General features: G+C 35.6%; 2 protein-coding genes across 11 annotated transcripts in view; one reads left to right on the forward strand and one right to left on the reverse strand.

Moving 5' to 3' along the window:
* Positions 1-4,101, reverse strand: part of LOC101890572 (alpha-mannosidase 2) — a 39,747-nt gene extending 35,646 nt beyond the window's left edge. The window contains exon 1 of the mRNA XM_059118068.1: positions 3,775-4,101. The gene's annotated coding sequence lies outside the window, so the exon portion shown is untranslated. The remainder of the gene's footprint in view (positions 1-3,774) is intronic.
* A 1,428-nt stretch (positions 4,102-5,529) lies between these two features.
* The window catches only part of LOC101893371 (proteoglycan 4), a 107,314-nt gene continuing 88,433 nt past the window's right edge, over positions 5,530-24,410 (forward strand). For 2 of the 10 annotated variants that reach the window (XM_059118078.1, XM_059118079.1), the window contains exons 1-2: positions 5,534-6,091; positions 6,856-7,322. In XM_059118078.1, the coding sequence (XP_058974061.1) occupies positions 7,266-7,322 (57 nt within the window). In that variant the 5' untranslated portion in view covers positions 5,534-6,091; positions 6,856-7,265. Of the gene's footprint in view, positions 6,092-6,111; positions 6,710-6,855; positions 7,323-24,410 lie in introns of those variants that run through there. The other 8 variants (XM_059118077.1, XM_059118069.1, XM_059118070.1 and 5 more) reach the window with 8 other exon arrangements.

Genomic DNA, 24,410 nt, shown 5'->3' on the forward strand with positions numbered 1-24,410 from the left:
AGTTTCAACGTACAACTTTCGAAAGGAACTGATTTCGATGGTCAAATTAATTTACTTGAAAACTTAATTAAATTACAACTAGAATATTTTCTAATTTCAATTAATAGGCCTAAAAGTTTATCGACAATATCAAAACCATTCATACAATTATCTTTCATTGATAATGGGTGAAGAATTGTCATTTGATCTACGAAATCATAAAATCTCAAAAGCTGAAGTCTTGCAGCTTTCGAAAGGAACTGATTTCGCCAAAATATTTTGCTAAAAAAATTATGGGTAACAAAATCAAATCAATCAATTAAAAACTTCTGGCAATAAATAAGGCCTGGGATCAAATCTCGTTCTGTAAAAATGTGTTATGAAAACAACAAGAAGTGTCAAATGAATGAATATGAATTTCATGTTGTCATAGAAAAAGTCTCCAGCCCCTGGACTTGACATGGAATACAAATCTTTAAAGCTAATTTTGGTTTATATTTATCTCTTATTTATTCTTAAAAATCTCCTTATTGGGTTCCCTTAAATCTCGAAATTCTGCGTGCACACTCACCGGAAATGCTGCAAACCAATACAACAACGCATTTCGGTGCATTCATTAGCGCGAATATCTAAAAATATATCGCCTGAGATTTATCTGTTAATTTTAGCTGTCTGCATGTGTCTGGCGTATTTTGGCACATTGTAAGCGTTTTAAATGTAAATAAACTTTTGTATAAATGTGCCTCTCAATTGTCAAGGTAGCCAATGACATATCAGACAAAGACAAGACGTTTTTCTTTTTTATCGAAATTTAGGTTGATAATATCATCGGAATATGTAAAACTTTTGAATTTTGCACATACTTTTTTGTTGTTACACAATGGTACTCAAGATATGTAAACAAAATTCAAACAGTGCCGACGTTGTTTGGGAACCACAGAACAGCAATCTCTATCTGCAAAAGTGTGCTAAGTTTAACAATTGTTGCCAATTTGTCTGCTGTCTGCAATTATGTCAGAAAAATTAGAAATGTAGACTTGTTATTTGAGAAATATGTTTCATTATGTTAAATGATTGGGGGAAATTATGTGTATCTAAATTTACACGTAAATATTTGCAAATATCTTACAACGGTGCTTTGATAACTGAATAAAATGGTCCGAACCAATTTAAGTGGTAAACATAATAAAAATGGAAAATGAAAGTGGGACAGCCGCCTTACCCGGGGTAAATAACACTCAAAGAGGTAACTAATTTGGGTTAGTTAGACTTGTTTACTAAACAAAAAATAAAGTAATTTAAATAATTGTATAAATAACCATTATTATTTTAGAAATAAATTTTAAGACTAATAAGATTATGTATACTCCAAGAGCAGCGGATGGGATGTTTAGGTACTCAATTATTAGAGTGAGATGAAAAAACTGCAACCAACTTCCGACTGCTGTCATTACTAAGCCACTCGTCCGACAGCTGTTAAAATTACTCCAGTGACAGCTCATTATATTGTTTATAAGTGTACAAAAGCATTCTGGTGAAAAATTTTCAGAAAAAAAGTTATTCGTGATGGAATTTAAGCGTGATATCTTTATATTTGGCTGGAAAACCACAAGTGACTATAGTTAGAGCACTCCAGCATTTATATGTGAATAAATCGATTGTGTCTCGTACCATCGCTCGTTACCGTGCTACTGGTAGCGTAGCCCGACGTAAAGGAAGTGGACGGAAGAAAATAGCAACATCAGCAGCAATGGTTCGAAAAGTAAAGAAGCGACTTGTTCGAAACCCGCGTCGCATTGGCCGAAAATGGCTCGTGAGCCGAACATATCGCAATATTCCATTCGAAAATATTGAAAAATGAGCTCAGGGTAAAGTCATATTCCAATAAGTGCTAGAACTTACACCGCAATGGAAAGAAAATAAACTCGCTTGGCCAAAAGTTGTGAACTGCCTAATTTGGTTTTTCCCGATGAGAAAACATTCGTTGTTTAGCAACAAAGAAAATAATCGTGTTTACTTGCCAAAGAGGTCAGCTGAAAATGTGCACTTTCGATTGGCCACCAGAACTCAAGTGCTGGCCATGATGATGGTAGGGGTCATTACAGTCAATGGTCGCTCTCCGCTCGTATTAATCGACCGTGGCATCAGAATAAGAATATTATTGTCAAAAATATTCCGGAGGATGTTTTAAAGCCTTGGGCAAGCAAACATTTTCGCCGCAGACCTTGGACATTCCAGCAGGACTCAGCACGCGAAACCCAAGAATGGTTACAAAATAGAGTTCCTCGCTTCGTTTCCAGCGCAAAATGGCCACCAAAATATCCGGATACCAATCCGTTGGACTATTTTGTCTGGAGTATTTTGGAAATCGAGGTTAGCACTAAAAATACCAAAGTGTCGATGACCTCAAGCAAGCGCTTCGCCGGGATTTGGCCAAAATACCGCAGAGCAACATTCATTCACATTTCATTGACCGTTTGAAGGCCATAATTCGAGGCAAAGGTGACCAATATATGTGACCTGTATATATAGATAAAAATTCTGATCTCCAAAATTTTGCGCCGCTAAAGACCCCTTTGAGAAGTCGTAGATGACTTTGGGTCTTATGATCCAAAATTTTGGGCATCTGGGTTGTCTTTCCAGAAAGTGATAGCTGTTTTGTTTCACGCCTGTCTGCAAGGGTGTCCTCTTTACTGTCCCCTCACTAAGGTAGACTGTTAAATTAAAGCAATGCGGTTTAAATTGAATATAGTGTGAAAATTCTGATTCGGTTCAATCGATCCACATACCCCATAATTTTGAAAGACACTATCCAGACAATCACCGTCTGTGTGATACAAAAGAGCCAAACTTTAATACCTTTAAACAAGAATAAAACTACCAAGAACCGAAGTCATCTTTTGAGCAATATGCAGAAATTTTGTTGTATGCCATGCATGCACCACCATGGCCACAGACTTTATGCATCAATAAAACCAACAACAACAACAACAACGTCAACAAAGTAAGTAATAAGAACAACGAACGTACGAACTAACTACGCTACGCTATGATGTGATGTATCTTATAGGACGCCCTTATTATTTTTTCGTTGGTTTCGTTTACATCGTTCGTTCCCTTTCTCCTTTCACTTTAACATTTGCTCAATGGAAAATTTTGTTTTTGTTTTCCTTGCTTGATTTGTTGTATTTTACACCCCTCGCAATGAGAAACATACCCCCACAAACAGCACAAAAACATACGATACAAAGACGACCGACTGGCAGACACCACCAAACCTTTAGCTTCTATTCCTTTTTGTTTTGTTTGGTTGGTCAGGGCGCAGGGATGATGGTGGCGGTGGCGGCATCGACTTTTCGTAGGACCTTTTTCGTACTTGTCTTCCTCTTATTCTTCTTGATTGTCGTCGTTGCCAAACGAAGCAGCAAACCCAACAATTTATTTTATTATAACTTTATAGGGTTTTTACAACAACAAAATTCATCCAGTCTTTTCATATTGTTATCCTGTGGATTCACTTGAGACAACTTCCACTATACAGCACTTGCTCACGTCGTCTCGTCACTGCCGTAAAGAAGAATGTAATGCACATTCCAAGCTTTACATAAAAACAACAACTACAGAATTGAATAAAGTACCACTTTTTGCCTTTGTTTTCTTCTTTCAATATTTCAATAGTTATTTGTATTGTTGCTGTTGGTGGTGTACTTTCTTTTTTCTATTCATTTTCATTTGTGTGTATTGTTTTTATGTACCGTGTCTTGCGGATTCAAATGCTCTTCTTCATTTATTTACCTTTCTTTTTTTTCTTTTGTTGGATTTAATTCATGGTTTCAAGGTTGTTTGCACATCACATTTTCCACTATTTCCCAGCCCAGCTTTATTTGTGGGGTTGCATATATTTTTTTTTCTTTTCACTCAATGTAAAATTTTTTTGCTTTCGATTCACTCTTTGTGTTGCGTAGACCTAGTTAGGCATACTTTTATCACTTAGTGGAATAATTTTAATTCATCAAAACAACAAAAATTCTTCACTAAACACAAATAACAAAGTTTTTTTTTTTTTTTGTTAAAACAAGGGTCGATTTCGATTGCCGCACATCCAAAAATCACGTCCGCTCACATTGAAATTCACGAATAAATGAAAATGTCTGGAGAGAGTGTAAACAACTCAATTCTCTTTTTAATTACAACAACAGCACGAATAAATGTTGGCAACGCAACAATATCAACATGAGAGTTGGTAACGCCACACCATTCAATTCAAATGTTGGCAATAAATCGAAGAACTTCACGTTCCTTCATTTTCTTTATTCGTTTCTGATTCTATTTATCGAATTTTATATATCGATATTTGAAAATGTATTAAAAATTTTTAAATTTATTATAAATTCAAACTTATTTTGTTGATTATTGTCGTTATGTTGAAATTGTTGTCAAATTTCATGTTTACCAATGACAAAGGGTTTTTTTATTTGGCTGCTGACATGTATGTCAAAAGTGTTTCATAAATCACGCGTTTTACGTCAATAAGAAGTTTATTATTTGTTTATTAAAACTAATTTAATATTAACATTACATTTGCTCTCAGTGCCCTTAAAACATATACACATTTTGTATATGTGTGTGTATTGTTTTGAATAAAACAAGCTGTCCCTGGAATAATTTTAACAGCTGTCGGACGAGTGGCTTAAAAATGACAGCAGTCTGAAGTTGGTTGCAGTTTTTTCATCTCACCCTGTAAATGCAGAGATGGATATGCTTCTATGAAATGAATTTACTTTCTAAATTTTACTACGCAAGACAGTTGTATAATTTTTTTTATCAAAGTTTTACTACTTATTTTACTATCACTCGATTATTTCATTATTAGACCTTTATTTGTTTTTTTTTTTTTTTCAAATTTGTATTGTATTTCTTCATAATTTATAACTAAACTAAAGCATATAGAAATATTTATCTTATTTTCTCAAGTAGGACCTTACATCAAAAAATGTAAAAATTGCTATCTTCCATTCCAAGCATGGCAGAAGAATACAGGTAGATGCATAAACGCATGGGAGCATTGATATGTCAAAAAAATTTTTTAATGTTTTTTCAAATATAAGTAGATTTTTATATGTTTTCTTATACGACGTAATTCGGAGGTTAGTATAATTCACATTTTTCAACAATTTTTACAAATTTAAATAATTTTTCATTCAACATTTTCAATTCCAAAATTGGTTTGACAGTTCATTGTCCCAGCAGCTGTGTTGATGCGACTACCTATATTCTTCTGCCATGATAGCTAGCGTCGATAGCATGGTGTTTACACAAGACAAATTACCTTGAACCAAATATAACTTTTTATCCAAACATTTTAATTCTAAAATTGTTTTGACAGTCCGTTGTACCACTTTTTTTGATGAAGCTACCTGTATTACTTTATCATCATATCTTTGATGTTTTGCATTCATACAACTCATTCGAATGATGTGATCCCCCTTGAAGAAAAGCTTTCCACAAATAGAGCTTTTTCCACCACCAACCTAACTATTCACCACTGTCAACAATGATGTCAACCAGCCGGACAACAAATAAAGCCATTTTCGTGGCTAAACATTAGCACCACCGTTCATTTGCATTCATTTTTCCAACCACTCCTTTGTCATGTCATGCCGCTGTGTGTACGTGTGTGTGTGTGCGCTCAAGACCAAACGAATAAGCCCAACAAAATTTACCAAGAGCTGAGTGCAAATTTTTCAGTCGTGTTCGTGTAATCGTCGTGATAAGTTGTTAAAAAGTTTCAAATCAAAACTGATTGTCGAACCACCAACGAGCGCGTCCAACAAATAGAAAATTATTGGAATTTTCTTCTCTTTGTAAAAAAATTTCCATAGCAAGAAAATTGTTGTTGTTTTTGTTGCTTCGAGCAAAAGAAGAAATAAAAAAAAACGCATATACCCAAAGAAGAAAAAAGAGAAAAAATAATTACTTGACCTTAAGCACAAGAAATTAATTTTTTTTTTAAACACAAATTAAGCGAAAATCTATCAAAGAAGACGAAGAAGTGACAAACATAACGGTACATACATGAATTAACGGTGTGTTGTTGGTGTATGTGTATATTGTATGTATGAGTGTGTGTGCGTATTAACTGTTAATTGAACGATTTCTTATTGCTTATCCCTGCGAATGACAAGAAGAAAAATCCATACATACGATTTTTAATTGAAGCATACTTTTAGGATGACCACAGAAATTTTGTTAATGTCTGCTTTTTTGCTTTGATTTCTTTTTGGGAAAAAAAGGAAAAGACATTGATTGCCTTGCCTTCGCCATATGTACGTAGTATACCACAAGAAGTGAAAATTTTCCACATTATATTTTTCAATGTGTGAGATCACCACTTTTCCTGGTGTATGCTTTTCGCTAGCTCGCTCGCACACACACACATATAACCACATGTCGTGTGAGTGTGTGTTTGCAGTGTAAGGCAAAGTTTAAGCCATCGCATATTCGTTGTGCTCTGAGTTTCACTGTTCTCTGCACGTACGGAGTGTGTTGATACGGCCCGGAGTAAAAACTACAAGCCAGAGCTCTTCGGTGGTGAATGAATTTTTGACTTCCTCAAAATTCCGTACGGTGCGTGTTTTTGGGTTTTGCTCTACCGAACGAACGGAGTGAACAGACAAAGGAAACAGAAACAGCAAAAGAAGCAAAGACACAACGACGACGACGGCAAAGAGTAAGCAAGAACACTTGATTTGACATTTACGCCACACTCCTTAAAGTATGCTAAAGTATTGCTAATTTTCAAAGCCCTCAAAATATGTTTTGTAATTTATTTTTAATACTTCTTGTTTGTTTGTTTGTATTTTTTCTACCTCAAAGCTTCCTGTAGATGAAAGTTATTGTTTTTAATACCTCAACCCAGCCATGTGTGTTAAAATACATGAACGTTAACTTATTACGAAAATAATACCAAAAAAGTATATACCTATATCTAACTACGTGTTATCTCCTCCCTTCGCCTCCTCTCTACATGTATATACCTTACTAATCCAAACCAAACCAAAAAAAAAGTAAAAACGAAAAAAGATTACGCGACTAACAAATAAAAAACCAAAAAGAGTTAATTAATGTTGTTAATTGTTCGTTGTTTAACCCTCTAAGAGAGCAAAGCGTACCGCCTGCGTACCATTTGCAGACCTTACCCAATTCGATCACATTTGAATTGTTATTGTCTTGTGTTCTTGTCTTTCAATTGATTAGTTCATCGTTGAGCAATAAAACACTTCCTTATGATCGGCTCATTTTGGAATTTGTGTAGAGCGTGCCCATCAATGCCGGTTGACAAGGTAAGTACCCTTTTTCAAATGGAACATATACGACACCGAACAACTGACATCCCCAACAAACAACATACAGACATACATAAATACAACTGCCGACTGACTAGTCATGGTGATATTTCAGTGTAGTTTTTAAGCAGGCCAATGGGTCATATTACGACAAAGCAAAACCCATTCAAGTGATTTCATACTGCAGTATTTTGCAGTGCAACACTAAAACTGAACTCAACTAAAACAACGACGACGATGACGACTACAACGACGAACCGCATGTGTTCACACACACACAGAGACCAATACACGTACTCACCCTGGCAAAAAACCTGTACAAAACATACAACAAATGCAGTCCTTTGGTTAGACATGTCTTCTTTGCTGGGGCTTTGTTGCTGTTGCCGTTCGCTGTTGTTTTATTTTTTTTTGCCTTCGTCCTTTTGTCATACCTCACCCCTCCTTTGCTGCTGCAAAGTGTATTGGCTACCACACAGCAAACGGATTTATTGCTAAGGATAATAAGGTCATTATATAAAGTTGCCAATAACAGAAAAAAACAACTGTGGAAATGTTCTGACTCACACATACACACACATACTGAGTAACCGTCGAGGCAATGTTGATGACGAATTAGCCGTGTATTTTGAAAATTGTTGTACAACTGTATAAATTGTACATGTGGAAGCATAGCATCGGTATTTGTAATTGTGAATAGTTTCTTGAGATCCTAACGAGAACTATTTTCCATTTCATTCTACATATATTGTAGAGAAAACAGTGTGCAGATTTTTATTCAGAGGAGCGGCTGGATAAAATTCGGACTTCATAGCATTTCCTATTGGTAAGACATCTGCCGAACGCAACCAAGCTTGCAAAGACCCTAGTAATAATAGCTTGAACGGATTTTTTCAGCGAAATGCAATTTTCATCCAAATCGGAACATATCGAGACTAGTAATTGATTTGTATAAACTTCCCAAAGGTCTTTAAAAATCCACCAATGACAAGAATTTTGATAAATCCTTAGTCTGCTACGCTACATCTAAACATTTCCGGGCACTTATACGTCGTTACACCGTGGCAGGCTCAAATTCTTGTTCTGAAGAAACATAAAATGGAAAATATTTTCTTTATAAAAAGTCTTATTTTAAATTTTCGTAAAACAAGAAGTGAGCCCCTTTTGTGTGTTTTGCTGAAATTTACTTTTATCCGCAAGTTGAATCACGATTGATTCTTTTTAGGTTATTTCACGTTGCGACGGCCTTATGTAGGGTCTACGCCAAAAGGTGTACCAACATTACTCACGTTTTAAATGAATGATCCTTGAAGTAACCCAAAGCTATCTATAACATGTCAAAGCTATATCTTAAATCTTGCGAAATATAGCTCAAAATATGGGCCTATATAGTAAAGTCGCATAAATGAGGATTCGGGAACAAATAATCTCACGTTTCTTGAATAGGAGATAATACTAAAATATACTATATTTTAACTTAAAAATTTGTTAAAAGAGGCCGGATTGATTTTGCAGTATCACCTTGTAAATACACCTTGGTTAAGACTATGACTATAGTGTCTTAAAATAATTCTGGTCTGAGAACCTAAATCCGTCTACAAATTGAAGACTAACAAATTCATTTGCATTTTATGCTCTTCGGTATTTTGGGCCATTCCCGGCGAAGCGCTTGCTTGTGGTGATCGACACTTCGGTATTTTTTAGTGCCGACCTTGCTTTCGAAAATACTCCAGAAATAATAGTCCAACGGATTGATATCCGGAAATTTTTGTGGGCATTGTGCGTTGGTAATGAAACGAGGAACCTCATTGTGTAACCATTCTTGGAATGTCCAAGGTCTGCGGACGAGTGGCTTAGAAATGACAGCAGTTTGAAGCCGTTGAAATTCCTAAAAGTGCAAGAACTTAAACCACAACAGAAAGAAAATAGACTCAATAGAGCTAAAGAACTGCTTCGCTTGGCCGAAAGTGGTGAACTGCCGAATTTGGTTTTCTCCGATGAGAAAACATTCGTTGTCCAGCAGTTTGTAAACAAACAAAATGATCGTGTTTACTTGCCAAAGAGGTCAGCTGAAAATGTGCACCTTCGGTTGGCCACCAGAACTCAAGCTTCACCCATGGTGATGGTGTGGGCCGCCATAGCTGCCGATGGTCGCTCTCCGCTCGTCTAATTTGACCGTGGCATAAGAATAAATGCCGAATATTATCGCGAAAATATTCTGGAGGGTGCATTAAAGCCTTGGGCACGCAAACATTTTGGCCGCAGACCTTGGACATTCCAACAGGACTCAGCACCGTTGCTCTCAGCACGCGCCGCCCAAGAATGCTTACAAAATGAGGTTCCTCGCTTCGTATCCAGCGCACAATTGGCACAAAAATCTCCGGATACCAATCCGTTGGACCATTGTATCTGGAGTATTTTGGAAAGCAAATGTGTCAAAATACCGCAGAGCAACATTCAGCGGCAGCGTATGACGGTTTCATTGGCCGTTTGAAGGCCATAATTCGTGCCAAAGGTGACCAATTCGTACAAATCTAAACTTATTCTAAAATTTGATGCATTTTTTGCTTTCATTCAATAAAATTAAAAAAATGTAAAAATTATGGCGTTTGACTTTGTTGCAGTTTTTTTATCTCACCCTGTATAGCAAAGCTTAAAGTCAAAAACTAGGAATTACGCCGCTGTTTAAGCTAAGATCAGTTGATTATTTTTAAATCCTCAACCATAGGATGGAGGAAATATTAAGTTTGTCATTCCGTTTGTAACACCTCGAAATTCCGTTTTTACCCGAATTCCCGAATTAGTTCCGCAGGACTTTTGGTATTGAAAATGGGCCATATAGGTCCACGTTTTGCTATGGGCCTATATAAGTGCACCAACAGATTTAAAGTTTCTAGGTGTTTTTTTAATCCGAACTCACTGTGAATTTGGAAACACACTTGCAAAAAGCTGTACATGTTGGTCCAAGTTTGGGTATAGACTTCATATAACTTTATTTCCAGATATTCGATTCGATATTTGTGTCACAGTTTTCACCTGAATTATTTCGAATTTGATATTTGGATTTTGTAATGGGTACTACCTTCAATGATAGAAGAGTGCCTTTACAGGTCCTCATCTTCGTAAAGCTCCCTTACAATTGTAACTGTTTATATTATGTATTTTGACGATTTTTGCTTTTCAACAGAATAATCAGGAAATTCGGAATTTAGAGTTTGGATTCCTACGACAGAAAATTGTCCATAAAAATTTACGTCTTCGTGTAGCCACCATATAACCTTCCAATATTTAGTATTTTGATGGTTTTAGTTCCACTCTTCAACAGAATTGTCTTTAACTTGGTGTTTTGAGTTCGTAAATGGTACCACATTTTCTGGCAGATAATTGAATGCAAACCTTATAGAACATCTGACATTCGGAATATTTTGAATTATAGCGGCATATTTCAAAGATTTTTTTAATTTATTAAGATCCTTTGAAATGGTAGAGGGTATTCACCCATAAATATCAGTTTTCTCTGATCGATCGTTCTTTAATTATTAGAACCTTATAGAACATCTGACATTCGGAATATTTTGAATTATAGCGGCATATTTCAAAGATTTTTTTAATTTATTAAGATCCTTTGAAATGGTAGAGGGTATTCACCCATAAATATCAGTTTTCTCTGATCGATCGTTCTTCAAGTTATGTTTAGTTATTTAAATAAAGCCTCTCCATATAACTGTAGCTACTGTTTTTTGGTATTTTGAATTAATACTGAATACTAATTGGCATAGTACCATGGCAGAAGAATACAGGTAGATGCATCAACGCTTGGGAGCATTGATATGTCAAAAAATTGTAAATATTTTTCGAATATAAGTAGATTTTTATATGTTTTCTTATACGACGTCATTCGGAGGTTATTATAATCCGCATTTTTCAACAATTTTTGCAAATTTAAATAACTTTTCATTCAACATTTCCAAATTCCAAAATTGGTTTGACAGTTCATTGTCCAAACAGCTGTGTCGATGCGTCTACCTATATTCTTCTACCATGGTACCCATATAGCTAATCGGTATTTCGTGGCATTGAGATCTACTTTTCAACAGATCTGGATGTGATTTGGGTCCTTATGAAATGAAAATTCGACATCCCAACCTTTTTCAAATTAAATTCCTCTTAATAAATTCCTCTTTTGGGATCGGAACTAATAGAAAACTAGTTAAGCAAAAAAGCCAATTGCTATGGAAATGAAATCAGGTAAATTGGTTTTAATCGTAGTTGCGCCTAGAGACCCTACCTCAAATCGAAGTCCCAATTTAATACCCAAAGGTACACACTCTAAATAACCACACATTTTGAGGTTATGTAAATAGAGAGCCATTATCAATGGGAGGGTTTGTATGCTGCAATGCAGCATATTTGGCAACCGACAACTAACAGACATTGTGTGAATGGGTTACGAGATGACATACGCACCGGAAAAATACATTTGTGTGGAACAACACAAAAAAAAAAAAAACTTGGCACTAAATGTCAAAAACACATTGGCACACGCACACATTTACATCGCCCCTAACAATTCATCATCAACACATTTCTTTACGCAATTGTTTTCACCGTGAAGGAGTCATAAAATACAATGACATTTCACTCGATACGAGCGAAAGGCCCAGGCGGTGTTATGGAAGGGATGGCAGAAGAAGTGGCACAGAGAAAAACGGTTAGGAGCTTTCTGAAGAAGAAAAAATATTCGTACTTAAACCAGAAAACAAGTAAGATATAATATCGGCAACACCGAACAAAAATAGCTGGCTGGCAGGCTGTGTATTGAAAGAAAAGTGATGAACAAGAAGAAGCAGAAGAGGAGGAAGAAGAAGAAGAAAATCAATACCATATGATACGATACGAGGAGTGAGTGTCATTCAATTGCGAAAAAGTAAGAACAACAACATTGTAATAGATGACGAACGAATTAAAAAGAAAAAGAACCCACACGAACAGCAGAACACAGAGAAATAAAATTGACTTATAAAACACAACAGCAAAAATAACAAAACAACAAGAAAATCGTCGTCGCAATGAAACGGAAGAAAGCAAGAATAACCTGCGACAAGTGGTGGTAAACGGTGAACCTAACACAGTCCTCACACCGACCAGCTGGTGGGAATTATGGCCGAAAAAATGAGAGCAAACTGAGTGAGAGAGTGGAAAAACTCATTTCAAACCCCCAGAAGTAGGCAATGAATCCCAACAGCTGGAAGCTTTTCGTTGAGAGAAATTGTGAGAGAGAGTGTGTGATACTTCTGGAAAAATGAGAGAATGAGTATTCATTTTCCAGCGACATGAGAATGAACCCCAATTTTACGTTCGCCGCATGTGCTGCCAAACAATAACAACAAAAAGAAGAGCGAGCAACAACAACAGCTGTGCACCATTAGCGCACAGCACAGACATTAATATTTCTCACCGTATGACTGGAGCCGGCTTTTGACGATTTGCTGTTTGCCCCCCCCCAATAAAGGATGATACACAAGACACGAACAAGAATAAGAAAGTATGGCCGAATGGCAGACAGAGAGACGGACCAACTAACCAAACGACCGACCAAAATTTCGATATAGCAGAGCAGAGAACTACATTGAAAAGGAAGGATAAAAGAAGGACAACAACAGTACATTGCTGCTGCTTCTGGTGTTGTTCGTGAGGACAACGGTGCCGACGACGCTGATGATGGTGTGCTTTGGTGCGGTTTCCTTTAAATAGTAAACTTTTTACTATTACATCAGCAAGAAGAACAAGAACAAGAAAGAAGCAGCAGCAATGTTGGCAACTTCCATTACTTAACTTACAAACGAGTGTGGCCTCCCTCACCCCGACTGAATTTGCTAAGTGGGTTGATGACTGCTGGCCAAACGGGGTGGTGGTGGCGGTGATGGTGCATGGTTTACATTTTTTAAAAGGCGAAATAATCAAGCTATGCATTTTAATTCCATTACAAAATGCCGGCTATAAATCGGCAAAAAAAATCATGCTGTATGTATGTTGGATCATGCATATGTTTGTCCGTAGATAGACAGCACTGATTCGGTCAAATATTGTTTGTCTTCTTGTGGTTTTTCATTCTTTTCTTTCGTTCGAAGAGGAAAAAGGAAGGATGAGGTTTAGTTGAGTTGTTCTTCTTGTTCATCGTGAAAACGGAAAAGAAGTTTTCCATGTGGTCGGATGAGTCATCCGTATATCCGAACGAGAAAAAATAATGCAAAAGAATGGAAAAAATGTTAAAATCTTAAAAAAAAAAAAAATTAAAAAATTATTATAATTTAAATAGTAAATTTCGAAGAGATGTATTTGGAAAGGAAAATAAATAAGATTCGTTGATAGCTAGGTCAGTGATTATACTGTGCAACACAAACAAATAATTATGAGGAAAATCCAAAAGATTATAAAGGTAGATAAGGCACGTGTAACGGCGTTTTGAATGTTTATATCGCAAAGTAACCTTAATAGAGGGGGCAAGTTCCACCTCTTCCACACATTTGGAAAAATTCTAATTAAGATTCCTCGAATCCCTACATTTTAGACATATAGTGTCTTCGGCAATATTGCAGATGAATGAGGAATATTTTTGTCGAATATGATAACCTTCAAGCGAGTCAACGAATGGGTCTTTCTGGTCCTTTTTTTCCAAATATTGCAAGTCAAAATATTGCACATAATTATTTCTCATAAAATTTTTTAGAAGACGCCAAGACGTATACAGGGTGAGATAAAAATGCAATAAAGTCAAACGCCATAATTTTTTTAAATTTTATTGAATGAAAGCAAAAAATGTCGGAAATAGCATCAAATATTAGAATAAGTTTAGATTTGTTCGAATTGCTCTGCGGTATTTTGGCCCATTCCAGGTGAAGTGCTTTAGGTGATCGACACATTTGTATTTTTGAGTGCCAACCTTGCTTTCCAAAATATTCCAGATACAATGGTCCAACGGATTGGTATCCGGAGATTTTGGTGGTCATTGTGCGCTGGAAATGAAACGAGGTACCTCATTTTGTAACCATTCTTGGGTGGCGCGTGCTGAGTGCGATGGTGCTGAATACTGTTGGAATGTCTAAGGTCTGCGGCCAAAATGTTTGCGTGCGCAGAGCTTTAATAATAATACGATACGCGATAATATTCGGCATTTATTCTGATGCCACGGTCGATTAATACGAGCGAAGATCGACAATCGGCTGTTATGGCGGCCCACACTATCACCATGGCCGGCGCTTGAGATCTGGTGGTCAACCGAAGATGAACATTTTCAGCTAAGTTCTTTGACAAGTAAACACGATCATTTTGTTTGTTTACAAACTGCTGGACAACGAATGTTTTCTCATCGGGGAAAACCAAATTCGGCCATGCGAAGCAAATGTTTAGCTCTTTTGAGTCTACTTTCTTTCTGTTGCGGTATAAGTTCTTGCACTTTTTGGAATTTTAAAGGTTATACCCCGAGCTCATTTTTCAATGTTTGCCGAATATTCCATTCGCCGAGCCATTTTTCGGCCACTGCGACGCGGGGTTCAATAAGTCGAACCATTCTACTGATGTTGCTGTTTTCTTCCGTCCACTTTCTTGACGTCGGTCTACGCTACTAGTATCACGGTAACGAGCGAGGGTACAAGGCACAAAAGATTTATTCACATTTAAATGCTGGAGTGCTCTAAAGATAGCCACTTGTGGTTTTCCAGCCAAGCATAAAGAAATCACACTATCACCCTTGAATTCCATCAGGAACAACTTTTTTTTCTGGAAAATTCTCAAAAAATAATATAATGAGCTGTCACTGCAATAATTTTAACAGCAATCGGACGAGTAGCTTAGAAATGACAGCAGTCTGAAGTTGGTTGCAGTTTTTTCATCTCACCCTGTATTTCTTCTGGTACTTCTCCACAAAGGGTCAAAGCTTTGAATACCTATAACCACAATCAAATACAAAAGTAGCATCTGTTTCTTTTCAACTCCTTCACAAGGGGTCACACTTTAGAATTATTTTATCTATCGCAACATTCGAAACATTTCAGTGATTTTCTTCAAACTTCGAATATCTCAATAATTATATTGACCATAGATCCAATGTTAAAAAGTTATATGTCGGTCCGCTCTTTATGATACCCTTTTCCCACAAAATTCAAAATTTTCCAAAAAAAAAAAAAAAAAAAAAAAAAAAACAATTCAATTCGTTCGGAAGCTATATTGATTTACACAGACGGACCGCCATCGTTAATAGACATAGAATTTTATGCTGATCTAAAATGTATATTTCGAGGTGTTACAAACGGAATGACAAACTTAATATACTCTCCATACTATGGTAGAGCCGATATAGTCTAAACCGGGCACGTGTAATATATTAATGTGAGATATGGCGGTGTCAAAATGGGTCGTGCCCTTAAAGGGTTAAGATTTTGAATAATCATAACTCAATCAAAATATATTTAAATTAACGGACATAGACTGAAAGCTGATATATTTTAACTTGTCCTCATTGGGGCACCATGACCAACGCAACACTTTCTTCCTTGTTTCTGTATTTTTAATTATTCAAATATGACGCAGAGCTATACAATTTACCTGAATCTAAAGTATTGGAAACAGAATGTCCACAATTTAATATCAATTCAATGTATTGGTACCGGGTGATTTTTGTTAAGTTTTTATTTTTTTTTTTTTGGATTTGGCTATAATCGGGCATATTTCATAATAAATAATAAAATAAACTTTTAAATTATAAAAGTTCTGAAGCTATATTTTACAGGAATCCAAACCAAACTCCTTTGCACTACCTTATCTTATATCAAGGTCCATATAACATTGTTAATATTCGAGGCAACTGCAACATTAACGGCCAAGAGAAACCTCACTTTAATGTATACCGTACTTATGGCTTGGTCTATTTAAATTTAATGCCATCTTAATTGGCCTTTTTCCACAACAACCACAAGCAACACAGAGAAAAACAACTAAAACTAATTGCAATAAAAAAGCGGAGTAAAATTGAAATGAAAAAATGCAAATTTTCTTGCAATGTGCATGTCTTGTGTTACATGTTAAAGAAATAAAACACAACAGCCAGAAAGTTGCTGTTTTTTTCTTTTTTGTTTTGTAGCTATTGTTGTTGTTGTTGTTGCTACAGCTACTTTGGTTGTCTTATTTTTCCATGAGACATACACCTGGCCCTGGGTAGTACGCCTGGCTGGCTGATTGTTGTTTTCTGAAAGCTTTAGTGTTGATTGTTGGTGGTGCATGAACTGTAACCAACCAGAGCAAAACACACAAAAACACCAAAGAAAAAACCACAGAAAATCCGCCGACAAACAGCAAAACACCAGCAACAATAATGGAAATTAACAACGCCACTGAATATGCTGAACAGTGCAAGGAAACCAAAGAAGAAACAAGTCTTGCTTTTATTTGCATTTCTAAGAAGTTAAGCACTTTTTTCAAAATCCGAGGCATGCAAATCGTAAATAATTGAATTACCTAAATGCCAAAACTTTCATAAATTTAATATCACAGCAACTACTATATTTAATATGAATATCCTCTTATGGCTTCTATTTATGAATAATTACTCACCACTTTATTTTTCCATGAATACACGTGTCAATATCTAAGTTTGTGCCCATGAAGCCCATACATACATGACATATACACATGTGTATCCTCACTTTGCTGATGACAGCATCATCAGCCCAGTATCCATTTCAAATAATGATTTGATGATGTTCATAATGAATTCCATGAATATAACATGAAAGTAACCTAATTAGGAAAACTTTACTTGCTCTCATGTGAATAAATTTTCCAAGAGCACCTTTTTACAGCAACCCACTCTGAGCATACAATACATACACACTTACATATTTGTATAGATATGTATATGTCATTGTTATGGTTGTTGCTGAACACATTCAATTAGTCATGTTCCAAAAATGTGCGTACATCATCTTTTGTCTTCTCAATGTGACAGGATCCGCGATAATAACACTAATGAGCTGTATTGTCATGTAGGGAAGTGACATGATTCTTTTTTGTTTGAAGATATGTTTTTGGAGAGTAACAACTTATATAAACCCTCATTATAATTTTTCACTTTAGGAAAATATAGAAATTGATAGAGATTTTGGGGAATGACCATATTATATGATCATCAGGATATATCCAAAAATTCGTTTAAATCATGAGATTTAATAGGAAATAAATTTATCATTTGGAGGGGACATGTTAGAAACATAATCTTTGTTTTAAAGAAATATTTATTATTCCTCTGAAGTCGATATAGTCAATCCTGCAACATGCCTGTTTTTAGTGATTTCCAAGATTTTCTAAAATTTTGATGTGAAATCGAATGAAATTATATTTAGTGGGTGTGTGTGTTGGAAAATTTGGACAATTTCGAGTACTTCGTTTTACATTAAGAAAGTGATTTTTTTTTTAATTTTGAACTCTTGTGTGGAAGCTAGCAAAAGTAGACCGCATTCAACATTTAAAGAAATATGGAGCCAGCGCAGTTAGACTTACTATTTTAAATGTCCTACAACGAATTTATTTCAAAGAGACATGGGCCAAAATCAAAGGTCCGATTTGCTCAATTTTACTGGCGAGTGGTTGCACTCGAACAGTACGATTTTTACAAGAGGCTCTCGATTGGCTCTCCATTCATTTGATTTATGTGGGAATGCTCGCGAATAGTCTTATTTGAAAAATAACACTGGAAGTCTAAATGTTTAAAATAGAGTGTGAGTTTACTCTAAGTGCTGATTTACGTGCGTGCAGTAGCTTTTTTATTACTGTGGACTGGGGAAGTATAAAGAAAAGCAAGTAATAAAAGCAGCTAAGTTCGGCCGGGCTGAACTTTTTTAATTTGAAATTGAAAAATTAAAAAAAAATCCGTCGAAAAATACCGCTTAAATAAAAAACTTTATATGGGGGCTAAGTAATTTTCTGTGTTGGATAAGTAATTTTCTGTCATAGGCTGTAGTACCGATTCCGAATTTGAAACAATTTCGGTGAATAATGTCTCTTATATAATGAAAATACCAAATAAAGGGATGTACTGTTGTATGGGGGCCTATACTAAGACCTGCGCCTGTATAGACAATTTTCCGTCATAGGTTGTAGTATCCATTACGAACTTCAAATACGAAATTTGACGTAATTCTGGTGAATAATGTTGCGAAAATCATAGAAAACCAGAATATCTCGGGATAGCGTTATATGATTGCTATACTGAAACGTAGACCTATATAGACAATTCTCTTCGAGGGGGTAAAGTACTCAGAGAGAACACCTTGTGCAAATTTTCAAACTATTCCTGTGTGGCTAAAATCATTAAAGTACCGAATATCTGGGGGTACGAATATCTGGGGGCTATACGATATCGTGTACCTATATAGATAATATCCTTTCAGGGGTAAATTACTCACAGAGTAGAATTTCACAGGGGTAGAATTTCAGACAATGTCATTGAAAAATGTGACTTAAATCACCAAAATACCGAATGTCGGGAGGTACAGTTATATGGGGGATATACGATATCGTGGACCTATACAGACAATTCTCTTTCAGGGGATAAAGTACTCACAGAGAACTCCTTGTGTAGAATTTCAGACAATTCCATTTAAAAATGTGGCTAAAATCATCAAAATACCCAGTATCGGGTGTACCGTTATATGGGCGCTATACGATATCGTGGTATTTAAGACAATTATTTTCTAGGTAGTAAAGTATCCACAAAGAACTTCTAGTGTAGAATTTCAGACAATTATATTAAAAAAATATGCCTAAAATCATTAAAATACCCTCCATACTATGTATGGTGGAGGGTATAAAATACTAGAAAATAGCTTAATATAATGCAAGGGACCGCTGAATTTTATGCTTCCTTTGAAGATATAGGCAACAATGTTCTTCAGCGTATTGGTTTGCATTTCGTTTGCAACTTTGGGTTCAGAAAATACACACACTTGCAAATAAAATAATCTGAAATCTGTTCGATTTCGTGCGTATTTTACTTCCACCTGAAAACGAGCACGAGAGTATATATCCTATTCGAATACGAGTTGGCAAGTGAATATTTTGGAGCTCTGGTCTAAGTTTCTACGCACATTTTGACCATTTCAAAGGCCAATAATCATGACCCTAGTTTAAGGGAGGTTCAGAAATATTTTTGTGGTAGTAAACCTTAATTATGATGCAGAATGTTTTGATTTCAAGCACTACATTTTTATATATCTGTGAGAAAATTGAATTTCTGTACCCGATTCAAGTTGAGAGTTTTGAGGATGTTTAAGCACCAGAAAAATAACGTTTACATACCTATACATACTATATTGACAGTTATATTGGGAAATGCGAAGCTTGAAAGTTCAATTCATATATTATTAGAGATGGCAATAACTATCGGTACCCTTATGTAACCGATCTATGGCCGATTTTGTCCGAGTCGCCGAGTTGGCATGACTAGTTTCCTTGAATGTTTTTTTAATTACGTGAAGGATTTAAAAATTATTCGTTGGTACCCTTATGTTATCGATCTATTGCCGATTTGGCACAAAAAGTTTCCTTGTTTTTTTTTTTTTTAAATTACGTAAAGGTTACCTTACAGTAGATCTACATTGTAACATTTTGTAAATTACAGTTTTTTGACCCGGATGATAAAATGTCAAATTAAGGCGAATGTGGCTAGAAGTATGCCTGGAATCTTTAAAATATCAAAAATCAGGAGAAAACCACGAGGGCTATATTAACCACGATTTTTTTTTTCAAAATTATTAGCTGACTTTTCTTTTAACGTCTGAATTGAGGAAATCCATAAGAATGGAATTTTTATATGGCTAATATTATTCACATCACATGTTCGTTTCACACATACACACGTACATCTACTGCATTTAAAATGCATATTTTCAAATGATATGAAATGAATGTGAAACTTGAACATGCAAGTTTACATTGAATTATTTTTATGGCTTGGACTTATACAACTTTAACCCTCACTCTCTCTCTCTCTTCTTCTCGGTGGGTGTGTGGATATATGGCGACACATGAGGTTTTAATGAGTACAACAACAAAACAAAGCTCTACACGTTTGAAAATTCTCTGGAAACTCGTGGAATATCCTTTTCTTAAACTACATTTTAACACGCAATTCTTTTTTTTGGTTTCGATTTGTTTGCCTTGCATGTTCATTTCAAAACAGCTGTTCCCGCAGAGCATTAACATGCCGGTTTTGTTGGGTAGGTGGTTGTTTTTTTTTTTTTTTGCAGGGGCTGGACGGCTTTTATGGCCAAGTAAAGAGGCAGAAAGAAAAAAAAAACAAACAAAAGCAACAACAAATGGACGATAACACATGTCTTGCACCGTCATATGATTGGCATACATTGTGTTCGAAATGGATAATGTAATGTAACGAAATGAAATGTTCGGTCGATTCTCTTGTCTAAGTCAGCCGGCGGAAAAAGTTGGAACGATATTCTCTTGGCTTGTCCCCCAAACGCGTTACATTTTGCACATAATAAGAGTATTGATTTTATGCCGAAAGTGTCAAACATATGATTGGCAGACACATCGATATGTATGCACTCGTGTGTGTGTGTGTGTGGGTGACTTGTGGAGGTGTCGTATTTGCTGAGCCCCGAACAGAGGGGAGGAAGAAAGGGGGATTCCTATCCAACCACCCCAAAAACTAATTACGCCACACAATGTACCCTTTGGTGACGTCTCAGGGATTAAATTTACATTATTTTTAACACAAAAGTAAATGGCTTTATGGCGAAAATCGCGAAAAGTGGCTTAAAATGGCAAATGGTTTTAGTAAGCTTTTTTAAAACCGAAATTTGTTGAAAATTGCTATCTTTGGAAAATCCCCAGCAATATAACACTCGGGAAAGAAGGGGATTATAATTTGAAATGGGGCGAAGTAAGGGGTTTGGAACCCTCCGCTTTTAAGGAAAAATTCGATTCGTCCGATATAATCCTAACCTTGCTCATTATAGTATTTCTCGAAATTTAAACCGATTTCGAAGATGAACAATATTTGTCTACCCCTTCTATTAACCCTACCTCCTGCAAAGTCAAATTTTGCTACAAATGTGATTAATGTTATATGGAGAGTACAAAGTATTCTATTTAGTACAAACCTTGCATAAACTTAGGTCAGAAAATTTGCACAAAAAATCAAAGTCTTGAACATGACTTAATAAAATTAAAACTAAAAATTCCGATTTTCTTAAAACTTTTCACGTCTCAAATTATAAGAACTGGTCAAAAACATGTTTTCATACAGATTAAGGTCCTTTATTAAACATTTGGATGAACGGAATCCATATTTGGGATTGCTACACTTATCTTCGATCGTCTTAACATAGGGTCCAAATTTTCGGTACTTTCGGTCTAGACAAAGGTCGATCTATGCCCTTCCCTATCTATGCTGGTGGTCCGGGGGCATACATCTGTTGAAAAAAAAAACAAATTAAGAGAAACTTGCATCTGGTTTTCTCTTTTATCTATTTTTTTTTAAAGAATGTCGATGGATTATCTTCTATCTATAGAAGAGTTGTAGAGAACATCTAAGAAAGTTCTCTATATACAAATCTATAAACGATTTCTGGAAAGTCTATTATTCATAGAAACCCCTGAATAATGTCTTCGATATAAGGTCTTCTCTACAGAAGATCAGTTTAGAATCTTCAGTCAATAAAATACGGTCTTCTGGATGTTTTATGGGTACAGAAAAACCGCATAGAGACTTCAGGCTATGGAAGACCATCTACAAGGTCTTCTGTCTACGAGAGTCTTTAGTATATAGGAGAGTAAATAAGAGTTTCTGTCAACAGAATAGCTGTTCAAAGGTCTTCTGTGTATAGAAACCTGTATAAGGTCTACAAGACCTGCATGATGTCTTCTGCCTATAGAACTGTATAAGGTCTTATATCCATAAAATACTTGGACAAGGTATTCTCTTCAAAGAAGACCTGTATAATGTCTTCTGTCTATAGAAGATCAAAAACTTGTATAGCGTCTTATATCTATAAAAGGTCTGTATAAGGTCTTCTATCCACAGAAGACCTCTATTAGGTTTTTTATCTTTAGAAGACCTGTATAAGGTCTTCTATCCATAGAAGATCTGTATAAGGTATCATTTCTATAGAAAACCTCTATAAGGTACTTTATCTATAAAAAACCTGTGTAACGTCTTATACCTTTATAAGACCGATCTAAGGACATCTATCTATAGGTCTGTATAAGGTGTTCTATCCATAGAAGACCTGCATAAAGTCTTCTATCTTTAGAAAACCTGTATAAGGTCTTCTATCTACAGAAGGCCTGTATAAGGTCTCCTATCCACAGAAGACCCGTATAATGTAGTCTGCCTATAGAAGACCTGTATAAGGCCTATAGAAAAGCTGTATAAGATATTTTATTTATAAAAAACCTGCATAACGTCTTATATCAATATAAGACCTGTATAAGGTATCCTATCCGTATAAGGTATTCTATCCATAGAAGACCTGTATAAGGTCTTCTGTCTATAGAAGACCTGTATAAGGTCAGCTATCATATAAGACCGGTATAAGGCTTCTGTCTACAAAAGATCTGCAAAATGTATTATATCTAAATAATGGTTTCCTGTCTTTAAAAGAATTTAAAATGTATTTTATCCATAGACGACCCGCATAAAGTGTCATCATCAAAGGGTTGTATAAGTTGTTTTATGGTCTTACATAATATATGTAAAATATAGCCACAGAAGATCACCAGTAAGTCTTTTATTTACATCTGATAGGTTTTCCCTTGAAAAACTTTGTGATAGAAATATTTTGTGCTTTAAACATTTTTTTTTGTTAAATGCACTTTTTTGTTTCAAGGATTTTATAAATTTAGCCCCTGAGATTTTAGTTCTAAAAATAAATTCACCAAATCTTTTGCTGCCCTAAAAATTTATGACAATAAATCTAAAATAATTACAGCGCATTTAAGCTTTTTTACAAGGTATGGCACATCCACATTAAAAATGTCTGTACATAGTATTGTAATGGCCATAAAAAACAGGTTTATTACAGCTAAACTCTGACATATCGTGTCGTGTCGTGCCGTGAAGGTTATATGGTTATATTTGTTGTAATTAGATATTTAAAGGAGAAAAAAAATGTGCTGCCTGCCTTTCCCTTCCACTCGTCCTGCCCTCACCCTCCCAGACCTTATTCAATAAACATTAGCAGCAAGTCATCATATTAAGTGCATGCATGCAAAAGGATGTGCGAGAAGTAGAAACTGCTGAAAGGATATTGATTTTTAACTAACAATCAAAGAACCACAAACAGCAGCAACAACAACAACAGCCTGCACGACCAGCAGCAGCACCAACCAAAAACAACATCGAACCATCTTCCGACAACAAGAAACACCACTGGGATGTGATAACCCTTTAAATAATAAAAACATTTGTGAATTGCGTATGGTTGCAAAAGGAAGCGGGTATGTGTGTGTGTGTGCGTATATGGCCCGTGCGAGCATAGATGAGAAATGTCGCATTACACATTAGGGTGAAAATGAATATCCATTTCTAATATGTATCTTCCTAGGATAGATCTGATTACCATAAAAACTACTATGGGGAAATGTTCAGGCTAATGCGAATGCTATGTCTTAAAGGTATCCAGAGAGATAGGGATTTTCGTTTGAAATCTTTTCGCTTTGTGTGGGGCCACCTTAATGTATAAATGGTTCTATAATTGTAAATATGTTGGGGGATATTTTTAAAATCACATCAGGTTATGGCAAATGCACCACAAGTAGATGAGTGCGGATGAATTGTGCTCATGGTTAATGTGCAAACAGCATTTTATGGCGACGACGTCGGTTTGGGACAGTGGGAGAAAGAGAGTGATTTGAGATCATGTTATTATTTGAAACAAGGATGTTTTCTGTGAGAAATTGCAAAGAATCTGAAAACTTTTTTTGAATGAAATATGAGAAATCAATTATCTATCGTACAGAAGACTTTTTTAAAGTCCTATATGCTACTGAAGAACTTTCGAATTCATCTAC

Source organism: Musca domestica, unplaced genomic scaffold (genome assembly GCF_030504385.1).
Source record: "Musca domestica strain aabys unplaced genomic scaffold, Musca_domestica.polishedcontigs.V.1.1 12, whole genome shotgun sequence".
NCBI classification, from domain to species: domain Eukaryota; kingdom Metazoa; phylum Arthropoda; class Insecta; order Diptera; family Muscidae; genus Musca; species Musca domestica.